Source organism: Microcaecilia unicolor, chromosome 3 (genome assembly GCF_901765095.1).
Source record: "Microcaecilia unicolor chromosome 3, aMicUni1.1, whole genome shotgun sequence".
Lineage (NCBI taxonomy): Eukaryota > Metazoa > Chordata > Amphibia > Gymnophiona > Siphonopidae > Microcaecilia > Microcaecilia unicolor.
Window position 1 is genome coordinate 308,305,137 of NC_044033.1, and position 18,026 is coordinate 308,323,162.

Sequence of the window (18,026 nt, forward strand, 5' to 3'; positions counted from 1 at the left end):
AAAGACACACTCAGAGCCTTACCAAACCATAACAGCACTAATTCCAAGGACAGGACGAGCTACAACCTTATGCGTGGAAAGGCAGCACTGTAATTACACCAGGCTCTAAAACACCAATACATTACCTAGTGACCAAAACAAACCAAAAGAGCTACAAATAGTAAATGCTAGCAGAATACTGCACCTTGATCACACATGAAAAACACATGACAACAGATATGACAAAAGGAACTAGAAATCAAAAGATATTGGAGGCAAAATACTGAACTGGAAAGTTACCTCAAGAAGTCAGACTTGGCATGCAGCAATACTAGAGAAATTGAAACTTACGTGCAAAATATCACAGATGCACATTTCCAAAAGCTGACATAGTCCAATTAATAAATTCTGAATAAAATACTTTTTTCTACCTTTGTCTGAACAGTTAGTTTTTCTATTCGCTTTGGTCCCAGTGTCTTCTGTTTTAAGGTGTCGTCTTTCCATTTGACATTTTTTCACTCATCATGTCCACCATCCTCCTGTGTCCTTATGCGTTCTGTCTACCATCTGTAGCCCTGTCCCTATCCTTCCTCCAGTTGCAGCATCTGCCCTCAAAGTGTTCCGATCCAGCCCTTAAATTCAGCAGTTTCCCCTCCATCCATATTTAGCATTTTTTCTCACTCCCCTCCCCTCCCCTCCATTCATGTGCATTTATTTCCTCTGTCTTACCTCCCCTCCATCCAGCATTTCTCCTCTCTCCCCTGCCCTCCACTCCATCCATGTCCAGATTTCTCCTCTCTTCCCGCCCCTCCATCCATGCTCCATGTGCATCTCCTTCCTGTCTTCCCTCCCCTCCATCTATCCATGCCCAGCAACTCTCCTCTCTCCCCTGCCCTCCCCTCCATTCATCCATCCATGTTCAGCAACTCTCCTCTCTCCCCTGCTCTCCCCTCCATTCATCCATCCATGTCCAGCAACTCTCCTCTCTCTCTCCCCTGCCCTCCATCCATATCTAGCAAATCTCCTCTCTCCCCTGGCCCCTCCATCCATTCATATCTAGCAATTCTCCTCTCTCCCCTGCCCTTCCCTCCATGTCCAGTGATTTCTCTTCTCACCCCTGTCCTCCCCTCCCATCCATGTCCAGCGATTCTCCTCTGCCCCTGTCCTCCCCTCCATGTCCAGTGATTTCTCCTCTCTCCCCTGTCCTCCCCTCCCATCCATGTCCAGCGATTCTCCTCTTCCCTCCCCTCCCCTCCCCTCGCATCCATGTCCAACGATTCTCCTTTGCCCCTGCCCTGTCCCCCCCTCCCATCCATGTCCGGTTACTTGTCCCAGCCCCCCTTTTGAGCCCCCCAGTTTGAGGTGTAACCCAGCCCCACCTGCCTGTCCTCAGCTCCCCAACAGCCCACCATTCCGTTCCTGCTGCAGCCGCCCTGCGTTTAAAACCTGTCATTTTAAGTCGCAGCGGCGGCTCACCTCCAGCCTTTCCTTTACCGCTCAATGTCCTGCCCTCGCGGAAACAGGAAATACCTCAGCAGGGGAAGGCGGGACACTGAGCGGGAAGGGAAAGACTGGACTCGAGCTGCCGCTGCGACTTAAAATGACAGGTTTAAACGCAGGGCAGCTGCGTCGGGAACAGAATGGAAAGCATGTTGGGGAGTTGAGGGCGGACTCAGTTGGGGGTGGGGTGCGAAGGCGGAAGATACAATTTGTTCTTGGCTGTACCGGTGGGGCCACATTGGAAAAGAAAGTGGGCAGGGAAGGTCACAGCTGGGCTGGAGAGGCTTAGCCTCCCCAAGCCTCTTATATGGGGCGCCTATGCCTTCTTAAAATATTTAGGAACTGATTCATGCAAAGTCTTAAAAACCAGTGATAACAATTTAAAATGAACTCTATATGGCAACCAGTGAAGAACTTTCATTGCACCTGTAACAGACTCAGAACATCCTAAACCAAAAATCATACGTACAGCACCATGCTGAACTACCTGCAGTGCATGAATTCTGTTTTTGAGTTTGTTACGGGTGCAATGAAAACTCTTCACTGGTTGTCAATTGCATATAGAATTCGTTTTAAATTATCACTGGTTTTTAAAACTTTTCATGATTCAGTTCCTGAATTACAGGAGAGATGAGAAAACCAATATTAGAAATGATGATCACCCACACCCCATGTGTAAAAGAAAATGCACTGGTGTAAACGAGAAAGTAGACAAAACTCACTAGTCAGAGATATGTAACAACAGGATGACGGCAGAACAAATATGTCTTGCATGTTATTGCAGATCTGTAACCAAAAAACAAAAAGTTTGTTAAATAATAATGTTTTAAAAAACCACAGCAGTCATTCAGTGCCGAAGTCTGCACAAGGCCCGGCATTGAATTTTCAGTTGTAGCGCCGGAGGTGCACATTCTGTCCACCGCCAGCGGCTGAATATCGGCCAGTAAGTTTGACATTAATGCGCAGTTACATGCATTTAGTAGCAATAATATAGTTAGGATCAATTAACTCCAATTACTGATGATTATTGGTTTGTTAGTGTCAATTAGCACCTAACTTAACAATTAAGTTATAGACAACTGGCAGTATTCTGTGACCTCTCTGCGCAATTCTTTGTGCTAAGTTGCAGAAATGGAGATTATAGAATGAGGAAGCTGGTGTGCAGGATGCCTTTTAAGGTATAGAATCACGGCCTAAAGACAGGAGTTAGGCCGAAGAAAGAGTCCTCAAAAAAAAAAAGAAAGGAGAAAACAATTCCCCTGAATTCTGTCTCACATATTTCTCATTTTTTTTTTGTCACAATGGTCACTCAAGTGACAGCAGAGCCAGCCATGACTTCTGCATTCCAGGTTCCTAGCCTTGAGTGTGCAGCTTGTCACTGTCACTGCAGTGTTTTCGTTTATCTTCTTAGCACATTGATGCACTGCTCTCTGAGTTCAGATGACTGTCTCTTCTGAATGCTGGTTACTTCTAGAGATAGCACTTAGGAATTTTCTGTGTGTGTCGCCTCACCAGGCTGGCCCCAGCTTACAGGGAAGTGAGACCCAGGTTTATTTTATTTACTTATTTATTTGGATTTTGCTCACACTTTTTTCAGTAGTAGCTCATGGTGAGTTATATTCAGGTACTCTGGGTATTTACCAGTGTACCTGAAGGGCTCACAATTAGAGAACAACATGGGGACAGGGACCCGTGGGGATGGGGACAGAACCTGTGGGGATGTTGGGACAGGGTGGGGATAGATCCCACAGGGATGGGGCGGGAACAGGGACAGGGCGGGGATGGGGACAGAGCCCGTGGGGATGTTGGGACAGGGTGGGGATAGATCCCACAGGGATGGGGCGGGGATGGGGACAGAGCCCGTGGGGGTGGGGACAAACTTTGTCCCTGTGTCATTTTCTACTTTGAAGCCTGTTAATGAACTGGACTGTTATTTATGTTTGATGCAAGCAATGATATATATATATATTTTTTTGTTTTTGAAAAACAAGCAAACATGCTGGCTACAGCTAGCAAAATTTGCTTGGGGGATCCTGTACCTCCTGCTACCAGCACATCTTCTAAGAAGACATCTTCTATTGCAAGAAGGACTGTGGAAGACAGGAGAGCTAGACTTAATAATGAGATTGTTGATAACTTACTTATCCACAGATTAAAAAATCATAACAGTGATTCATAGGAGGCATATTTCTCCCCTCTAAGGCATACAGAACGGGTTGCATTTTGTACCCCTGGATATTAACAGGGTGGATTAGGATTCCTTGGGGTAGTAGAAGTCAGCTATTGTTGGGGTTGGAAGGGTAGAGGGTGCTGATAGGGGGAGGGTTATTATAGCTGCTTGTTATTATTGTTTTCTATTTTTAATTTATACACGATAGCTGCACAGCGTATTGTTCCTTTCTATACTGTAATAAAAAGATTTAAATATAAAATAATTGTCTGAGGCTTCTGCAGATGAGGACAGGGCCCACGGGGATGGGGTAGGGACAGGGTCAGAGCCTGCAGGGATGGAGTGGGGACAGAGAGAGAACCAACAGGGATGGGGTACAATCTAATTTTGTACCTGAGTCAATGGAGGTATAAGTGACTTGCCCAAGATCACAAGGAGCAGCAGTGGGATTTGAAAGGCACCTCTGGAAGTCAAGATGGGTGCTCTAACCGCTAGTGCTGAGAGTGTCCTGGACACTTAAGAGCCACAACAGCCAAAACAAATAACATTGTGATTTGTTTACATGATTGTAATAATGAATAAGGTTTAGTGGCCACACAGAGTAAGTTTTGGACACTTTAAATATTGGAAATTGTTTTTGTGATTGTGATCTTTTTGAGAGTATGAGCAGAAAGACAGAATCAAAATTTGAACAAATGAAATGAATACAAAAATAGAGACAATTCAGATTTGTTTTAGGATCCACAGTGAGGGATCTGATGCTAAGGCATGAGGGCAGATTATTGGTTATAGAGATCCCTACATTCAGTTCTTCTGACGCCACTTTACTGTAACCTCTTGTCTGTGTTTTAACTAGACTGTAAGCTCCATAGGCAGGGATTCTATTATATGTGTCTGTATTGGACTGTGTTCATCTTGTAGCACTATCTGTGATTCATAATAGCAACTGACTGATACCCAGTGAAATTCAATGACGGATACCTGCTCAAAGGATCCCTGCTAGATCACTGACCACAGCAGTGACGTCGTGGCCCTCCTTGGAGCTACACAGGCTGATGGAGCAGTCACAGGCATTGGGTCCATCTGCCTGTTCTGTGGACTAACAGTATTCAGGTGCACCCTACTAAATATATAGAGATAGCAATGGTGGCTGTTTAATTAATTAATTCATTCATTCATTCTTATAGCCCACAGAATATATAGAGAAAGCAGTAGTGACTATTTATTTATTTATTTATTTAATTTATTCATTCTTATATCCTACAATTATCCAAAAAGAAGTTTCTGTTCAATGTGGCTTACAGTTAACAATTAGGAGAAATTACAATTGTAAGCTCTTGGTGGCAGAGACCTTTTCAACAGTTCTGGTTATTTTGATTGAAAGCTGTGCATGCCGGGAGGGGGAGGCGGTAGACATAGTACCAATGAATCCTTCAGGAGCCGGTGAGAGAAAAACAATGATGGAATTCAAAAAAGGCATGGGATAAACGCAGAGGATGCCTATACAGTATGACAAGAAGAAGGAATAAAAAGTATAGAGCATTTCCACTCAAACGTGTAAAGTGTGAAACTCATATAAGTTCTACTTTGAGTGGAAAGGCCTGGAAGATAACGCTTTTCTGGGCAGGCTGGGTGGGCCATGCTGGTCTTTATCAGCCATCATGTGCTATGTTACTACGGGGCTCATTTTCAAAGCACTTAGACTTACAAAGTTACATTGAGGGGCATTTTCGAAAGAAACGTCTAAGTTGGGATTTGGACGTCTTTGTGAAACGTCCAAATCCGGAGGTGGGGAAAAACATATTTTCGAAAAAAGATAGACGTCCATCTTTCGTTTCAAAAATACCAAGGATGTCCTTAGATTTGGATGTCTTTGACTTTTGGTGATTTTCTAAACCAAAGACGTCCAAGTCAAAAACGTCCAAATGCAAGCCATTTGGATGTGGGAGGAGCCAGCATTTCTAGTGCACTGGTCTCCCTGACATGCCAGGACAGCAATTGGGCACCCTAGGAGGCACTGCAGTGGACTTCATAAAATGCTCCAAGGTATATAGCTCCCTTACCTTGTGTGCTGAGCCCCCCAACCCCCCCCCCAAAACCCACTACACCCAACTGTACACCGTTATCATAGCCCTTATGGGTGAAGGGGGGCACCTAAATGTGGGTACAGAGGACTTCTGGTGGGTTTTGGAGGGCTCGCTGTTTCCTCCACAAAAGTAACAGGTAGGGGGGGTATGAGCCTGGGTCCGCCTGTCTGAAGTGCACTGCATCTACTAAAACTGCTCCAGGGATCTGCATGCTCTGTCATGGACTTGAGGATGACATCTGAGGCTGGCAAAGAGACTGGCACGTAATATTTTTAATGATGTTTTTTGAGGGTGGGAGGGGGTTAGTGACCACTGGGGAAGTAAAGGGAGGTCATCCCCAATTCCCTCCGGTGGTCATCTGGTCATTTTGTGCAAAGTTTTGTGCCTTATTCATAAGAAAGTCACGTCTGGGTGAAAACATCCAAGTGTTAGTTATGGACGTCTTTGCTTTTTTCCATTATGGCTCAAAGATGTCCAAGTCTTAGGAATGACCAAGTCCCGCCTTCACCACGCCTCCGATATACCCCCTTGAGATTTGGACATCCTTGCGACGGACTTTCACTAGAGACGGCCAAAATTGGGTTTAGATTATACCGATTTGGATGTCTCTGAGAGATGGACGTCCAAGTACCGATTTATGTCGAATGATGGGTGTCCATCTCTTTCGAAAATGAGCCTGATTGTAATCTATGGAACTTTGTAAGTCTAAGTGCTTTGAAAATACGCCTCTGTGTATGTTACAATGTAGGAACTTGCAGCAGTGTCTGTCTCCTGTCACCCTTACCGTCCTCTGTACTTACCCAGCTCTTCTTCCTTCACTCCAGGTGTATGTATTAAAGAGGCCTTATGTGGATGAGTTTCTGCAGAGGATGGGAGAGCTCTTTGAATGTGTGCTATTCACTGCCAGCCTTGCCAAGGTACCAGAGGTTGCTTGCATGAATTCTCGTGCCCTTGGCACCCCAAGGGTCTCCCACCGTGCATGTGTTCTTTACTTTGCACACCCTGCCTGGTGAGGGACTAGAACCATGATGGATGGTTAACCATCTTGCATTTGGTTGAGACAGTCCCCGATTTTGGTTAAGAATGGTCCCCCTGTTTTGCTTCTATTCTGCAGAATAATTTAGTCAGTCCTGCATGCCTCAGGAAGGCTTTGGGTCATGGGCCCCTATGCCTAGCATACTGTTTTAAAAAGCCCCTCAAAGTAGCTTAAGAAATGTGCCCTATCCTCCTCTCTATTTTCAGGCTTTGGTGGTTGGTGATTTCTGGAGTCAAGTTAGGGCCAGGTACTGCTAAATTGTAAATCCTCAATCACCTCATTGTCTGCTTTCCTTCTCCCAAAATACAAAATTCAAAGCTGCTTTATAACATGCTGCATCTACCACCTCCTGTTGTGGACATATGTTCCCATGTTTGGCTGCCAAAATTGACCCTTATGCTCAGCATATACAATGCTATAGAAAATCTAGACTGTCTTCCAAAATGTTCAACTTCTTTGTCACCTTATAGTCTGGAAGTAAAATGCGTTAAAACAGAGTTTGTTCCATGTATCCACACATCCTTGCCCATAATGACCAAGTGAAAAATATATTCCAGAAATCCTTATCAAATGAAGTAGAAATAAAAATGGAGTAGCTTGGTTAGATAAGTGTCTTTCCCCCTTCAGGGCTGGCTTAAGGGACGAGCCAGCAAGGCATTGGCTCAGGGAACCCAAGCTTAAGCAGGGGTGTAGTTACGGGGGCCTGGGCCCCCGCAAATTTCATCCAGGTCCCTGATTTGGCTGGCGGGGGTCCCCAACCCCTGCCAGCTGAAGCCTTCTTCAGTGCAGGTCTCCGGCGCAGCCACGTTCGCTGCCCTCCTCTTCTTTCTTCTTGCTCCTCCTGTGCACACTGACGCTCCTTTACGTGAAACTGAGAAGGAGCGTCAGCGTGCACAGGAGGAGCAAGAAGAAAGAAGAGCAGGGCAGCGAACGTGGCTGCGCCGGAGACCTGCACTGAAGAAGGCTTCAGCTGGTGAGTCAGTGGGAGGGCGAGGAGGCGAGGCGTGGGGGGAGGGGGCGGCACTCAAAATGTGCCCCCAACCTCGGGCTCTGGCCCCCTCCCACCGTGAGGTCTGGCTACGCCCCTGATAAGATCACCAAAAATCTGCCTCGCCGGTTCACCTCTTCACAGTGGTGGGAGTGTGTTACTTCCTTCCTGCTGCTGTGCTGCTTCTGTTTCTGTTCTGCTATAGGCTGCCTGGTAGGTTTGAAATGCTAGACAAGGCGGTACCTGTTTCTCAGCAGAAACAGGAAGTGCCTCATTTCATGTTTCAAACCTGCCGGGGCAGCCCAAGGAAGAGAAACAGCATAGCAGTGGGAGGGAAAGAACACACTCCTGCTGCTGTGTCCATAGGGGTGCTGCTTGGGCAGGTAGTTGCTGGGGCTGGAGATGGACATTTAGGGGTTGATGATGGAACTGGAGCAGGGGGCTGGAGACTGATGCTAGAGATTGGGAGAAGAGGGCCGGAGCAAGAAGAGCACAAATTCTATGAATGGAGAGAAGCGAGGGCATGTCTAGGAAAAGATACCAGGTATACCCGAGTTTGATTTGTCCTTGCCTTTCTCAGGGCACAGACCGTAGAGGTCTGTCCAGTACTGTTCTTGTACTAAGTTCTGAAGCTTACTACTACTACTTATCATTTCTATAGCGCTACTAGACGTACACAGCACTGTACACTTGAACATGAAGAGACAGTCCCTGCTCGACAGAGCTTATAATCTAATTAGGACAGACAAACAGGACAAACAAGAGATAAGGGAATATTAAAGTGAGGATGATAAAATAAGGGTTCTGAACAAGTGAACAAGGGTTAGGAGTTAAAAGCAGCATCAAAAAGGTGGGCTTTTAGCTTAGATTTGAAGACGGTCAGCGATGGAGCTTGACGTACTGGCACAGGAAGTCTATTCCAGGCATATGGTGCAGCAAGATAAAAGGAACGGAGTCTAGAGTTAGCAGTGGAGGAGAAGGGTGCAGATAAGAGAGATTTACCCAGTGAACGGAGTTCCCTGGGAGGAATGTAGGGAAAGATGAGAGTGGAGAGGTACTGAGGAGCTGCAGAATGAATGCACTTATAGGTCAATAAGAGGAGTTTGAACTGTATGCGGAAACGGATAGGAAGCCAGTGAAGTGACTTGAGGAGAGGGCTAATATGAGCAAGTTGCAATAGTCTAAGCGAGAGGTGATAAGAGCGTGGATGAGGGTTCTGGTAGTGTGCTCAGAAAGGAAAGGGTGAATTTTGCAGATATTATAGAGAAAGAAACGACAGCTTACATCGAAGCCCCTTAAAATTTACACTCCAGCCCAGCCCATCCCTTTCTATTCAGTCATGATCAGGGCATAGACCTTAGAAGTCTGCCCAGCTTCCGTTTTGTTTCCAATTACCGGCATCGCCACCCAATCTCATCTAAGATTCCACTGAACCATTCCTTCTAAACAGGATTCCTTTGTGTTTATCCCACGCATGTTTGAATTCCATTACCGTTTTCATCTCCACCACCTCCTGTGGGAGGGCATTCCACATATCCACCACCCTCTCCGTAAATAAATACTTCCTGACATTAGTCCTGAGTCTGCCCCCCTTCAACCTCAATTCATGTCCTCTAGTTCTACTGCCTTCCCGTCTCCGGAAAAGGTTCGTTTGCAGATTAATACCTTTCAAATATTTGAACGTCTGTATCATATCACCCATGTTTCTCCTTTCCTCCAAGGTATACATGTTCAGGTCAGCAAGTCTCACCTTGTACGGTTTGCAACGCAAATGCCATACCATTTTTGTAGCTTTTCTTTGCACCGCTTCCAGTCTTTTTACATCTTTAGCAAGATACGGCCTCCAAAACTGAACACAATACTCCAAGTGGGGCCTCATCAACGACTTGTAGGTAAGGAGAGAAATAGGTATGGTCGAAAAGGCAAAGGCAATTGATGCCTAGGAAAGGGGACAAAAAGCAGGATGGCAGATCTGAGGACATAGGGATGCAGGAGAGCAGAGACTTATGCATAGGCCCAAGGACTGAGTAGGAGACCAGAAAAAGAGAGACTCTGAGATTGGCTTAGTGTTGGGAGTATAGGTGGGGACTCAGGGCATGGGTGGGATTGTGAGTGAGAGTTCAGGGATTGGGTAGTATGAAAGAGTGGGGACTTGGAGATCAGGTGTAGATATAGTGAGGACTAAGAAACAGAGTGGGGATTAGGTAGGACATTAGGGACTAGATGATTGGGTGAGGAGTATGAATAGGGCTGTGAGACTGGAATGCAGAAAAACAAGGAGGGGAGATGGACCTGGAGAGATTGGGAGGCAGTTGAAAGTGGCAGGACACTATGGAGAGGAGTAAACACAAAGAAAGGTGACTGGTTTTTGAAGGAGGTGAGAGAGGTTAGAAATGGAGGAGATAAAAGAGGGAACTGGGAGTCTGGATGGAAGGTGATTCATAAGTAAGGGACTGGAGGCGGAAAGAGATTGAGTGACAAGGAAGGAGCTGGGGTTGGTAAGGGGATGAGAGATGAGGAAGGTACATGAGGCTGGGGAGGAATAAGTACAGCAGGAGGAAAGGGGGGAATAGAAAGTGGGTGAAAGATGGAGATAGGCTGGGTGAGGAATGAGAATACTACAGAAGTAAGAGTAAGAAATAGGAAGCTGGTAACTAGGTGAAAGGAGAAACCAGGACCAACCCAACTGGAAAAATACCATGACTAGACAACACAAGTACTTTCTATTGTGGATCAATTCTTGTGATATGAGCCCTGACATCTGCGCAGTTCATACTGCAAGACTGACCCCAAGGTGGGGGCACACAAGCAAAAGTTGGCTTGAGATGTTGGAACTCCTTGAGCAGGCCCTTTGTACTTCTGTAGCAATCCTGAATATTTTGCTGGCGTAACCAGTCGCCTTCAGAAGCGCACACCAAGTGAATTGACCCCAGCTGTCTTATATTAGTCCACATGATAACAGGACAAATTCTTCACTTTCTGTTCTGTTCCCTGTGCTGGGTAGTGCATTTCAGAGCAAACAAACCAACCATTGGCACCAAGAAGCTGGCAAAAGAAACCAGGGCAAAGTTGTGAAAAGGCACAGACCAGGGGCTGGAGTAAATTAATTGCAAATTGCTTGACTATCCCTCAGAGCACGTCAGGATGATTGTTAAGAAGTGGAATGTGCTTGGCACCATCATCCCCCGAACTGAATGACCAAGGAAAGAGGTGGATCAGGGTTGCAACGAATAGGTCAAAGGCGGCTTGAATTGCTACTGGCTTCAATAGCCAGGACTGTCAGAGTGTGCTTGTACCAGGCATACCACAAATCTGGCCTTCTGGTAGGTGGCCTTCTGGTAGGGTGGCAAGAAGGAAACCTTTACTCAAGTAATCTCAGCTTGAATCCCAGTTAAAGTATGCAGAGGAACATTCTGGAAATACTGTAGCCACATGGCAAAAAGGGTTGTGGTCAGACTTCTTCGCCTGAATGCAAAGTGCCACATTTAATGTAAACGCAGCACAGCAGCCAGAAAACATCATCCCTACTGTGAAGCACAGTGATGGCAGAATTATGTTATGGGAAAGTTTTTCATTGGCAGGGACTGGGACACTTGTCAAGATAGAAACGCCAATGAATAGAAAAAAAGTGCAGAAATGTCCTTGAGGAAAACTTGCTGCTCTCTGCAAGAAAGATGAAACTGGGACAGAAGTTCACATTTCAGCACGACCATGATCCAAAGGCTCACAGTGGAGTGGCGAACAAAAACGTAAATGTCCTTCAGCAGCCCAGTCTAAATTCAGTCGAAAATCTGTAGCATCTGCTGCCTGTGAGCACTCCTCAAGAAGCCTGACAGAGCTTGAACACCATTCATCTTTACATTCAAGTCTCATATGGACATTAAATGTGCAGAATTAGTGGCTCAGTGGAGGTCCGCTGAGGCAGTAGAACGCCGAGATCCCACGATGAAACAACAGGAGTACAAAAGGGGTGGGAAATAGACCAGGCTGACCAGAAACAATCGAGGAGACTTCAGTTTATTGGTGAAGCCTCGACACAGTACCGTGTTTCGGCTGTTAGCCTGCATCAGGAGTCTAATTAAATAATAGTCAAACATAATAAGATGCTAAAAAAACATAAATAGTTACAACGATATATTCAATAGTAACAAAGATATATTCAATTATTGCTGCCTGCACCGGTCCTGCAGGTTTCCATCAGCCGGGACCCTCCCTTGCTTTCATTATTTCCTGTCTGGTGGGACCCTGCCGATGGAAGCCTGCGGGACCACTGCAGGCAGCAATAATTGAATCACTGCAGGTGCCGGGGATGCCTGTAAGGTACACCAGGGAGGGACGGGGTTCAGCGACGGGTGGGCAGATGCAGGGACACCGCGAAGGAGGAGAGATGTTGATGTGGGGTAGTTGAAAAAATCTATAATTTTTTTTAATATCTCCAGTGGGGAGGGGGGGGAGGGCTGTGGAGTGTGGGGACCCATCCAAAATACTGGGTCTGGCTATGCCACTGGCTTAGTGCTCAGATTTTTGACACCTCCCGTTTAGTCTCTTTTCTATAAATGGCAACTAAAGTTGTGAGCGCAAATCAGCATGAGTAACCGATTTGTGTGCAGAACGTAATTGAGTAACAATCCAATCAGCACCGATAATTGGATGTTACAAGCAGTTATTGATACTAATTGGTAATAATTAGGATTTACACGCGTAGCTCACTAAGCATATTCTATGAAGTGATGCGCTTAAATCAGACTGCATGGATCTCATGGGAAGGGCATGGATGGGTCGTGGGTATTACTAAAATTTACACGCAGTGTTTCAGAATATGCCCGATTTGCGCCTAGATTAGTTGTGAACTTGTACACCAGGTTTTAGTTAGCGTAAATGGCTGCGACTAAATTTAGTGACAGGAACGGGTACTGTGGGCTAGATTCTATATATATAGCACTTTAAAAATCCGTACAGAGAACATTCCTGTCTTAACTATTCTATAAGATTCAGGCACAGTATATAGAATATGCTTAGTTGATAAGCACATAAGCACTGCCATACTGGGAAAAGACCAAAGGTCCATCAAGCCCAGCATCCTGTCTCCGACAGTGGCCAATCCAGGTTTCAAGAACCCGGCAACCCCCACCCCCCCCCCCCCAAAAAAAAATTTTTTTTAAAATAATGTTCAATGGACTTTTCCTTCAGGAATCTGTCCAAACCCTCCTTAAATTCCTTAAGGCCAGCTGCTGTCACTACATTCTCCAGCAACAAGTTCCAGAGTCCAACTATATGCTGAGTAAAGAAACACTTTCTGCTATTTGTTTTAAATCTACCATATTCTAGCTTCATCTTGTGTCCCCTGGTTCTATTATTGTTTGAAAGTGTAAACAAACGCTTCACATCTGTCCGCTCTACTCCGCTCATTATCTTGTAGACTTCTATCATATCACCCCTCAGCCGCCTTTTCTCCAAGCTGAAGAGCCCTAACCTTCTCAGCCTTTCCTCATAGGGAAGTCGTTCCATCCCTTTTATCATTTTCGTCGCCCTTCTCTGCACCTTCTCCAATTCCTTTATATATTTTTTGAGATGCAGCAACCAGAATTGGACACAATATTCGAGGAGCGGTCACAGCATGGAGCGATACAATGGCATTATAACATCTTCGTGTTTGTTTTCCATCCCTTTCCTAATAATACTCAACATTCTGTGCGCTTTCTTTGCGCTCCCAGCACCTAAAACTACACACCTCCATTTACACCAGCAAAATTGGCATGTAAATTTCTGTGCGTAGATTTAATCAGACTGGATACATTTGTGAATGCCAACGAAATGCCCATTTCCCCACCCATAGCCACGCCCCTTTTGAACTGCATGCTTTAGAATTTAGGTGCAGTTCATTACAGAATATGCTTAGTGAGTTATGCACGTAAATTCCAATTATTGTCAATTAGTGCTCATTATTGCTTGTTAAGTGCTGTTAAAAACGCTGATTGGCTTGTTAAGCCAATTAAGTTACATGTGTTATTGTGGAATGCACTTAGATTTCAGCGCAAAATGCTAGATACAATATACAGAATTTGGCAGTATGTGTATTCTGCAAACTGCGCTTATGCATATTCTTTGAAAGATATTGGGAAAACCTGACTGGCTGGGTGTGTCTCAAGGATTTGATCTAGACCCTGTTCTTGTTGTGACACCTAGTGACCAGTTACGGGAACACAGGCTCTAATATAGCCTACGACTAAAGTGTGCATGCTTAGGAGGAAGACTTGATGAAGACACAAGACTCTTATACAGAAATGACATTTCATTTTCTTGCTTGCTTTGTAGTATGCTGACCCTGTGACAGACCTGTTGGACAAGTGTGGCGTCTTCCGGGCACGACTCTTCCGGGAGTCCTGTGTCTTCCATCAGGGCTGCTATGTCAAGGACCTCAGCCGCCTAGGGAGGGACCTGAAGAAGACAATCATTCTTGACAATTCCCCTGCATCCTACATCTTCCATCCAGAGAATGCGGTAAGCAATCAAATTATTTGCAGGGTACAGGGGACCCTTGCTGTGTGTTTGGTGTGGATTATGTAAACCCATGTAAGCCGCATTGAGCCTGCCATGAGTGGGAAAGCGCGGGGTACAAATGTAACAAAAAAAAAAACCCTACTTAAGATACAGCTTTGACAAAAAAAAAAAAAGGTTCTTGATTGGTGACCAGTTGAAGAGATAACATAAGCGTGTCAGTGATGGTGTTGCTCCAGATTCCGGTTTGAAACTTCTGTCTTCTCCAAATCAGTTGGGTTAGAGGCATCAGTACAAATGATGTTTGAACAGGAAATACTGTTGACTTATTACTTGACTGTTCTTTGCCAATCAGGAGCAAAGGCGTGAATTAAGTGTGAGACATGGAAGTATACAGATCTATCACCTGTCTCCTCTCAGTTTGATGCTTGTTTATTCAAAATACCGCCCCATTGTTGGTCTGCCTAGCTAATGGGACTCTTGTGTTTTCAGGTGCCTGTTCAGTCCTGGTTCGATGATATGTCTGACACAGAACTGCTCAGCTTGATCCCTATCTTTGAAGAGCTCAGTGAAACAGAGGATGTTTACACCAGCCTCGATCAGCTGAGGACTCCATAAGAAGCCGCCATGAAAATCTGGCGTCTGACAAGGGGGGGGGGGGGGGGGGAGCATCGAAATTCTCACAGTGCCTTCAATTTTCAGCAGGAGAAAGAGGAGAAATATAGGAGGATGTTACTGGAGAGCCCATCCAGTTGATAGGCCAACACTGGGTGCCCGGGCAGACAGGCATCTGATACCAGCTCAGTGACATCATACAGCCAAGGAAAAAGGCCTCAACTCTCTCAGGCATATGACGGGACATCAGAGACCTGTGTCTCATCTGGAGATGTCTCTTGAGTAGTGACTTCTGTGCCGCCATGTTTGGGAGAATGAATTGAGTTTATGAAACTGTAGGCAGGTCATTTTACTTGTTAGCAAGGGGTGAGAAGCCTAATGGAAGATGTAGGATCTTCTTCAGGTGTCCTGGACATTCTTGTGGACCTGCTATCATGCCCTATGGGTGCTCTGCTATAATCTCTGCACTGATTATTAAAAAAGGTCCAAAGACTGTCCATTTCACAGACCACAAAGGGGAATAGACTTGACCTGAGAGGAGCATTTTAACAGTTGTCTTTTTTTAGTGGTGGTATTTTAAAATATTCCAGTTTCAGTAGCAGGGTCTACAAAGATTGTTCAAGGGCTGGCGCCATGAGAAGAACCAGTAGGCCAGCCAAACAAATCCTGTAAACATGACACTACATTTGGTTGTTGGTTAAATATTTTAACCTTCTGGGTTGGTAGACAGTTGTGGTTTCAGTGCTGGGAGGTGCTTAGTTTTCCATTTTCCTGCAGAATTTTTTAAAATTATTCTTTTCTTGCCATTTTATTTCTCACCCCTGTCCAAGGGCCTAGAGAGCAGCCTCTTTAAGGCATACTCTCATTTCAGCCTATTGGTGGCAGGAGGCATCATTGTAGTAGCAGTTGTCTTTTCCCCAGGCCTGAGTGCACCATTCCCAGGGCTCACTGAGGTCCAGCTGGTCTCAATAAACAGAGGACCCAAGCCCTGATATTTTGTACTGTAGTCTGAACCATGGATCTGGCTCCTCCCTGCTGGTATATATGAGATAGTTTGCCCTATATAGGGACAGATAGCACTGATAACAGTATAGGGACAGATGGCCCTGATAACAGCTGGTGGCTTTAGACAGAGAAGGAGGACAAACCAGACAAGTTGCCCAGGACCAAGTTTACCCAGCATTGTCCAACTTTGTAAGTAGCAGGACTGTATCAAGAGAATTGGCTGCAGCACATTTGCCATAATGTTCAACACTCCACGTCACCTCCATTACCTTTCTCTGTTATGCAGCCATTTCATTCTATGTCAAAACATACCAAGAAATTCTCCTCAGGCCCAGGGCCATCTCTTCTGAATGCACAAACTCCTCAGGTAAACAAAGCAGATGGTGCCATTCCTTTCACAAGATCATGCTTTCCAAGGTAGGCCTTAGGCTTTGGGGCCTGTCCTGGTCCTCTTCAAGACCTTATTGCTTACCAACTCTCCTCTTTCATGGATTGTGAAATCTAATTTTTAAAGCTGCTGTTCTCTTCCTTACACTGTTCTATTTCTTGTAATTTAAGGCCAGGTGTACTAAACTGTTTCCTACATAAGGCACAAAATGAGAAAATCCCTTTTAGTTTATATGTCCCTTAAGGGCACTCATTTCATTAATATCAGGTTGGAATTAGCCCTGAAGGGCTGGCACTTGTTGTGTCTATTGTGTAGTTCAGACACACTGATGTAGTCCCAAAGCTGAGTTGGTTTCCTTCTTTAGTGACCGTGATCACCATCAGCCACTTGAATTAGCAGTGGCACCTTTTGGCATGGTAGCAGAGCTTGAATAAAGATTCCTGTCCAACAGGCACAGCCATCTCAGGGGAACAGCTGGGGTTAGGGGATGGGTGCAAGTCATTTGGGAAAGATGAGCCTGCTCTAGTTTTATCTCCATTGCTCCTATAGAGGTTATAGTGGGGAGGGGGGGGGGGGGGCAAACACAGGACTGGCTCAGCCTGTCCCTAATGACCTGGAGCCATTAATACCCTGGTTAGGAGGAGGAGGAGAGTTAATATTTTATTTTATTTTATTTTATATTCATTTTTTTTTCTGACGCTTTTTGCCAGACACCTAATTTTAGATGTGCAGGTCACCTGGCTCCAAGAATTTTTCTGACTCTGAAGCTTCATACAGCGCCTTTCTTTACCATGTACTGTTGTACATCGCTCCAGGGGCGTAGCCAGACTTCCGTGGGAGGGGGGTCCAAAGCCCGAGGGGAGGGGGCACATTTTAGCCCTCCCCCCCGCCGCCATTGCCGCCCCCCACATCTTTTCCGACCCCCCTCCCGCTGCGAACCCGCCACCGCCTACCTTCACTTTTGCTGGCGGGGGACCCCACTCCCCGCCAGCCGACGTCCTCTCTGTCCTGCTCTTGTTGCATGCATTGCTGACGTCCCCCGCCAGCAAAAGTGAAGGTAGGCGGCGGCGGGGGTGGGTTCGCCGGGAGGGGGGTCCAGGCTGGAATCTACAGGGACCCAGGCCCCCTCAGGCCCCACGTAGCTACGCCACTGCATCGCTCATCTTCTAATATCCATTTAGCTCGCTTTCTTCCCATTTCTGGAGAGAGAAACTGCTTAGATTCTTTGCAGAAGGCCCTGTTGTTCATGTTTTTTTTTATTATCCATACATGTTGTTTCTTCTGTCTGCAACTCTTAAACTGTTCAGTTGGTTCTTGTGCAAATGGATTGTGAGCCATAGAACCTGGTGGACCTCATAGTACTCTGTTCGTTGACAAAATATCTGAAGAAAATGTTTCTCTGTCTCCTCTCTCCATTTTAAAATGGTATTTTTCTTTGAAATTGTCTAGACCAGAGGTTGGCAAACTGGAGTGAAGTCACTAAGAAAATCTACTGTAGCAACTTTTAATTTTCGAAAGGGCAACTATGACAAAATGAGCAAAATGTTTAAAAAGAAGCTGACATTAAATCAGGCATTGTGGTGGAAAAAAGAGGAAATGACAGCATGGTTAAAAGGTGAGGGGAAAGAGGCTATTAGAGCCAAAAGAATATCCTTCAAAAAATGGAAAAAGGATCCGAATGAAGAAAATAAGAAGCAACATAAGCACTGTCAAGCCAGATACAAAGCATTGATAAAGAAGGCTAAAAGATGTGAAGAAAA

At 45.5% G+C, this 18,026-nt stretch overlaps 1 protein-coding gene across 1 annotated transcript in view; it reads left to right on the plus strand.

The window, feature by feature from the left end:
* The window catches only part of CTDSP2 (CTD small phosphatase 2), an 87,408-nt gene extending 70,330 nt beyond the window's left edge, over nucleotides 1-17,078 (plus strand). The window contains exons 6-8 of the mRNA XM_030198298.1: nucleotides 6,561-6,653; nucleotides 14,076-14,261; nucleotides 14,751-17,078. Of these exons, the coding sequence (XP_030054158.1) occupies nucleotides 6,561-6,653; nucleotides 14,076-14,261; nucleotides 14,751-14,876 (405 nt within the window). The 3' untranslated portion in view covers nucleotides 14,877-17,078. The remainder of the gene's footprint in view (nucleotides 1-6,560; nucleotides 6,654-14,075; nucleotides 14,262-14,750) is intronic.
* The last annotated feature ends 948 nt before the right edge of the window (nucleotides 17,079-18,026 follow it).